A 7047-nucleotide genomic window follows, 5' to 3' on the forward strand; every position below is an offset into this window, starting at 1 on the left:
AGTCCCTGTGTCCAAGTGAAGCTGGCCATCCCCTTAGGCTCTCCGATTCCACTCTCTCTGAAGCAGGTTCAAGCTGGGCTTCTGTGTGACCAAAGCATGGTAAACCACCTCCTTAGTGACACCTGTGTCACACAAAGTCCACCTCCACGCAGGAGAGCCACCTTTGACTCGGCCTCCATTCCTAGACCATTTATAGTCTGAGGGCAACAAACACAGAGACCCTGCCTGACGTGGCCCTGGGAGGTGTGGCCTGGGGCTGGAGTGTGGCCAGGGCTAGGTGCTGGCCCTCCGTCCACGGGTCCAGGCCCTGGCTCCTGTCCTCCCCAGCGAGGCCTCCTCTAGGTCATATCTGTTCCCCAGCAGGATCTCTCCAGCTTGAGTCTCCACAGCTCTCCATTAGTTTTCTTTTTCTTTTTTTAATTATATAAGTAAGTGGAAAAAACAACAAAATCAGAGTGAAAAATCATCCACACACACAGACGACCAATCATCATGACATTTTATGCCTTGGGTTCAATTGCAGTGAAACAGGGATCTGTCTTTAGCACGTGACTCGCTTTTCCTTGTCTTGCCCTCCTCTCCACGCCCTCCCTCCCCTGGAGGTGGCCAGCCAGCACAGAGGTCCTCTGCCTGCTACAGGAAGCTCAGAGCTGCCACGGGACCCTGGGGAGGCAGCAATGGAATTCAGAGGGATATGAGCAGGCAACCAGCCATGTTCTTATCCCTGGGTGCACACTGAAGAACCCGGGGTAGGGGCTGAAGTCAGGACCCTCCTCATGAGGACAGCAGCAGGCTCCCTGGCGACACCGCCCAAGAGGGCACAGCTGTGAGCGTATCTCCTGTCTAACTCAGAAGCCTCTCTCCAAGAGCTGTGCCCAAGAATGTCATCTTCAAAGGAACAAGACCTCTGTCTCCCAGACCCCCCCGGGGGCAGAGTCCTCTGACAGATGCCAGCGGGCAACACAGGTGGCCTGGTCTCCCTCAGCTCCCCAGCCCTGTGTCCTTTCCACAACTGTGACTCTGAAGTCCGGCTGGTGCGAGTCCCCTCCCAAACCACCCAAATCAGATGGAGTTCAGTTCCTTCCCCCAGCGCTGGGCATGTTTCAATGATGTCCTCGTTTCCATCGGCTGTGGAAGATATTCACAGAACACACTGTCCTGTAAAAGTAACCACAAGGTGTCAAGATGGATGGAACCTTGGATTTAGGACCAGGGAAACCGGGATGACCATCAGGAGCGAGGGATGCCGACCATGAAATCATAATAGGACTAGGATACTAAAAACCTGAAGGACACCACTGTATCCAATCAAGACTCAAGACATCATGGACTCACCAATTCTCAACAGCCCCGAAGAACCCTCCTCCCAGCTGACTGCCAGGGGGGACCAGGCCTGTGCGTGTCTCCTTGCAAGGGGGACCTGGCATGGCCCCATCTTCTTGCAGGGGGACCGGGCAGGGCCCCATCTCCTTGATAGTGAAGTTTTGATAAGGCTTTCTTCTTGCAGAAGCCTGGGCAGCCATAGTTTGGGCTTCTACGCATGCTGGGCAGCAAGCCTTGCTCATGTCAGGAATAACGTGAGTCCTGCAGGGACCCAGGCAGTCTTGTGGAGTTGGGGCAGCAGCGGGGAGGGTGTTTCTGCAGGAGCTGGCGGCTCATCACTGAGAAGCAATGCTGTGTCTGCCCTGGCCACCGTGCTCTGCTACCAGGAGTCAAAGGGGGCACATCTGTGAGTCCTACTAGTGGTGAGATCCCAGAGGACACAGGCCCAGCCCTGCCCCAGGGCCTTATGTGGACCCCCTTGGCAGTGCTATTCCAAACTGAGGAACCCACACTGGAGGAGGAGATGCTGAGGAGAAGACGGCCAGTTCCCAGTGTGTTCGTTGGCTTTCCATTGCTTCGACTGAATACCCGAGGTTGTCAACTCTTTTTTTCTATTTAATTTTTTAAACTTATTTTTTTATGTGGTGCTGAGGATCCAAGATTAAGCACTCTGCCAGTGAGCTCCAACCCCAGCCCCTGACGTTAACAATACTCTTAAATCTCTTCTCAATGGCAACCACAAAATTTGGAGGATTTTTGATGTCATTGTCCATAACATTACTTAGCAATCTAGATATTGATAACAATGACTTTGAATCTAGGGTCCCAGAAAGTCATATGCTTGGTGTATGTCACCAATGTCAGATTTCGGGGTCCCTGATCCTTCAGATTGCATAGTTTAAAGGTGTGGGCTCACCAGTGGCCAGACTGGGCTCTGGTGGCATGGGTGGGGCCAACTCATGAATGTCTGGGCCCCTGTGTCGAAGCTGGCAGAATCAAGGAGCTGGTCTGCTCCGAGGGAAAGCAGGAGCAAGTCACAGTGTAAAGTCAGAGGGAGCTCCCTCCCCAGAAGGAGTCCGTCTGCTGGATGGAATCTGGACTCTTCCCACTGAGAAGACCTTCTCCATCTTGGCGCTGGCTTCTCCCCACTATCACTGCCCAGAGTTGGCCGTGTGAAGACTCTTCTGGGCCCGACATCAGCATCTGCTCGAGCACAGCATCTGTGGTTCAGCGTCTCACACTTCAGGCCTCAGAGAGACGTTTCACCCAGGGAGTTAGTTCAGGAACAACGGGGCTCCTCCTCCGCATCCTGAAGCTTGTTCAGTTCAGGTAATGACATCTGGGTGCTGCTGAATTTCCATCTTCTCTCCTGTTGGTCAAGAAGCTCAGGACAAAATCGGTCCCTCCATCTGAGCTCTGACACCAGTCCTCAGAGTGGACGTGGTATTCACTGAATGCTTCTAATTTCCTCTTACTAGTTCGCTGGCCTTATCATTAGCCCTTTTTGTAGATCATTCCAAATCTTTTTTTGGAACGAGGGCCAAGTGTAAAGGGTATTTGGTTCGCTGTTAATGGAGCAAAGGAGGCCTAACTCTGGGGTATCTATGAGGCGGCCAGGGCCGGCCCACGGCCAGGCAAGGCCCACGGCCAGGTGAGGCCCACGGCCAGGCAATGGGCAGCACCACTAGAATCTTCCCCAGAGATTGCCACCCACCTGGATAAACAAAGTCGCCCACAGCTCTGTGACAGATGTCCCCTTCAAGGAGTGTGCTGCCCCTCAGCCCCCAGGATTGATTGGTTCACATAAAGCAAACCTCTGATTGCCAGATCTTTGCATTTTTTCAAGCAAACCTAAAAATTTATATTTTAGAGGAAATCCTGGTCTTTAAAGTGTTGGCCATAAATTCATATTTTTAAAAACATTTGGACCAGCATAAAAGAGAACAGTGGCTGCTGGGTGGGGTGAGGGGAAACGGGAGTGACTGTTCAGTGGGAACAGAGCTCAGTCACACAAGGTAAGGTCACCTGCCTGGAGTGAGCAGTGGGGGTCGGCCACTAGGACTTTGTTCAGAGGGCAGATCGGCTCAGGTGTTCATGTTACAACAACAAAAAGCAAAGGAACCCGAGGCCACTCTGGAGGGGGAGGGTGGCAGGTATGAGCACTTGGCCAGACTCCTCCAGCTGCACAGGGTCAGGGTGAGCAGTTCCTGGTACATCAATCGTGCCTCAGTGAAGCTGTTCAAAAAATAACCAGCCACTCTGGACCAAGCCAACACCTGAGGTCCAGACCTGGGCCTTTGGGATTGGAGACACCTGGGATTAGAAATCAGGAACCAGTAACCAGGGAGACAAGGCAGGAACTTTGCCACCAGGGCATTGATGTCATAATGACACCAAGGGCAGGGGAACGCGAGACTCTTGAGAAAACCCAAGTTTTGAGCTCTGTCTCAGATCTTTAAGGATGGATTAGTAAAGGGAGCCCTGGCCTGAAACCTGGGGACAGCCTCAGCTGCAGGCAGCTCCTCGGCACTCCCAGCATAAGACGTGTGGCCAGCCAAGGCACCCGTCTCTTCCAAACTCTTTATTTCCAAAAGTCTTTTATCAGAATCCCCAAAGGTAGGTGAGCCCACAAGAAAAGCCCTTTCCACTCATCTTTTAGTCGTATTCTCCTACGAAGGAGTTACCTAAGTTCCCAATGTTGCTGCAAAAAATGAGCAGAATTTTCAAAGGCAAATGGAAAAAGAAAACTGAGATTGAAAATGAGGGGGCACTGGGGCTCTCGATGTCCACCCACGGAATCTCTGTCTTCAGCTCTCCCCTCAGCAAGAAGCTCACCACGGGCTTCAAAGCCTTGAGCTGTGGAAAGGGTGACACTCCTGACACAGCAGTGCCATTCACACATACACTTTGGTCACACTTGGTTTGTAAATCAAACAACAACAACAACAACAATAACAAAACCACAAGCTGTAAAGTGCCAGCTGTTGACAGTGTTCTCGAAATATATGGTCACTTTAATTCTGCGATGGCTGCCTCGAGTTTTTCTATCAGGGCCCCGCTGAACTCGCCCACCTTCTCCTCCTTCTTATAAAACTGGAAGGTTGGGAGGGAGAAGACCTCCAAGTCCTTCACCAGCTCCTCGCAGGCGTCGATGTCCACCTCCAGGAACACCACGTCCTTGTGCCTCAGGGACAGGGCGTGGAAGAGCGGCCGGATATGCCTGCAAGGCCCGCACCAGGTGGCCGAGAATTCCACGGCCACCAGCCGCTCGCCGGCCGAAGTGAGCACCTCCTGGAGGTCCTCCTTGTCCAAGATCACTTTCACCAAGTCCTTGTCCAGGGGCTCCGGCGCCTTGTCCTCGGGCTCCAGGAGGTCATCGTCCTTGGGCGGGAGGGCTTCCTCGGAGGGCTCGGGGACATCACCCGGCTCGGGGACGTCACCCTGCTCGGGCTGCAGGGTTTCCTCTAAAGAGGCAGGGACACTGCCCAGCACGGGCTGGAAGGTCTCCTCTATTGACTTGGGGGCCATTCCCACTGTGGCCTCGGTGGCTTCTTCTAAGGACTTGGGGACACTGCCCACCCTGGGCTGGAAGGCTTGTCCTAAGGTCTTGGAGATGATGCCCAACCTGGACTGGGTGGCTGGTCCAAAGGACTTGGGGGCCTTCCCTGCTCTGGCATGGATGGCTTCGTCTAGGGACTTGGGGGAGTCCCACTTCTTGGGCTGGGTGCCCTTCTCGGAGGCCTGCAGACTGTGGCCCTGCAGGGGCTCTGTGACGTTGGCGGGGGCCTTGGGGGGGTTCCTGAGCTTGAGCTGCATGGCTTTCGCCAGGAGTTTGGGGGTGCTGCCTGGCTTGGGCTGGGCGGGGTCTGCAGAGGACTTGGGAATGCCCCCCGGCTTGGGGAGCCCAGTTTTGGCTGTGGTCTTAGAGAACTGCGGAGACTGGGGGTTTTTGGCCGAGAACTTGGGGAGGTCACTGCTCTGCTGCAGGCTCTGGGACCTTTCTGTGGCGAGCTGGAGAGCGTTATCGACCCCAGGGACAAAGGTCTTCTCTTTGGCCTTGGCTGTGTCCAAGAACTCTGGGACCCGAAGAGCCCCTTTGTTGGGCAGAACCTGTAATGGGCTTTCTGAACAACGACAACAACAACAAAAAGTAGATAGGTAAAGTAAAAAATGTGGAAGAGGAAGTCAAACTCCCAGGTCCTCCGTGGGGTCTGGTGAATGAGGCGCTAATGCCAATGACGTCATTCAGCAGAAAGCCGGGCCGCTTGGGAGGACGGGGTCTTTGGCTACTTTTTTGTTTTAATGACAACTTTCCTCTTGGTTGACAATGCCACCTCCTCCCCAAGGACACGACCCCCAGGTGGCCCTCTTCCACCCCCTTACCATTGGCGTCATCCTCAGCGGTTTCTTCTGGATCGTCCGATCTCGTTTGAGACTCTTCTGCGGCTCTGGAGGGAACACTGTCCATTTCCGGCCCCTGCCTCCGCCCCTCCTGACCCTTGGCAGAGGCCTCATGGTGAGGGGTGCCCTGCCCCTCTGCCCTGCTATCCACACGGGCACTGGAGTGCCAGGGCCATGTCTGCCCAGCCCGCATGTTACAGCTGGATTTCCCACTCGGGGTCCCCACAGTGACACCCGCAGTCCCCTGCTGGCTGGGTGCAGGGCCTGGCCACACTGTGCCTGAGACATTGTAACAGGCCACTGAGGTAAGTGCCATTATGATCAGCACTTTACAAAGAGGAAGCAGCCTTGCAGCGTGTGGCTTGCCCAAGGTCACAGACCTAGGGTGGAGGGCAAGTTCCAAGCTCACACTCTGAACTGCTGCTCAGGGCTATTCATATCCTGTCCAGTCTGGTGGTGTGAACCCACTTTCCTAAGACCTCTGTCCAGGATTGCCCAGATTTAGTTTTCTCTTTATGGTTTACTCGTTGTATTAGTCTGTTTTCAATTACTATAATAAAACACCTGAGGTGGGGTATTTTATAAAGTAAAGACACTGATTGGGCTCCCAGTTCTAGTGCCAGATCAGCTCAGCTCTGGTGAGAGCCTGACGGCAGATGGAATCACAATGGTAGGGTACCAAGCAAGAGGGAGAGATCACATGGTCAGGAAGCCAGAGCATATAACAACCATCTCGTGAGAACCAGCTCAGTCTCCCAGCAGCACTGCTGTATTCCTCTGCGGCAGCACCCGTGGCGGGACCGGCTCCCACGAGGCTCTGCTTCAGGAGGAGACCACCACTCTAGGAGCCAAGCTTCCGATGCAGGAGCCTTTGGAAGACAGGCCACACCGAAAGCGCAGCACCACCTGTGGCTGTGGCCAGTGTGTCCCCTCGTGGCAACGGAGGCTCTTCCAGAGTGCCCAGGACAGGTCCAGCTCCTGCCAGAACCTTTCCCCACCCTCCAGCTCCACCTGCACCCTCCTGCCAGGCACATCCCTCCCCTCCGAGGGAGAGCGTCCTGTGGCTGGCGCTGGCTCCCTCCGCCACACCTGCCCCACGGTGCTGAACGCAGTCCACGCTTTCCTCTGTTCTTGCAGCAGGTTGCACCTGTTCCCTGCACTTTGCAGGGTGCACCCAGGCCAAGGCGACAGGTGTTGAAGGGATTCTGCTCCCCGACATGCACTTTGCACAAGTATTCACCTGTTTTAGAAACCAAGAGGTCGTCAGGTTGGCCGCAGGGGCTCTGAAACATCGGGCGGGAGGCGGGGGGCGCGTTCTTCTCT

General features: G+C 54.6%; 1 protein-coding gene across 1 annotated transcript; it reads right to left on the bottom strand.

Annotated features, from left to right (window-relative positions):
* Positions 1 to 4332: 4332 nt before the first annotated feature.
* Txndc2 (thioredoxin domain containing 2) lies at positions 4333 to 5791 on the bottom strand. Its single transcript, XM_026412434.2, has 2 exons — positions 5707 to 5791; positions 4333 to 5447 (listed from the first exon to the last, which is right to left on the bottom strand). The coding sequence occupies exons 1-2, from the start codon at positions 5789 to 5791 to the stop codon at positions 4333 to 4335; spliced, it is 1200 nt and encodes a 399-aa protein (XP_026268219.2).
* Between the last annotated feature and the right edge of the window lie 1256 nt (positions 5792 to 7047).

Source organism: Urocitellus parryii, chromosome 13, assembly GCF_045843805.1.
Source record: "Urocitellus parryii isolate mUroPar1 chromosome 13, mUroPar1.hap1, whole genome shotgun sequence".
Lineage (NCBI taxonomy): Eukaryota > Metazoa > Chordata > Mammalia > Rodentia > Sciuridae > Urocitellus > Urocitellus parryii.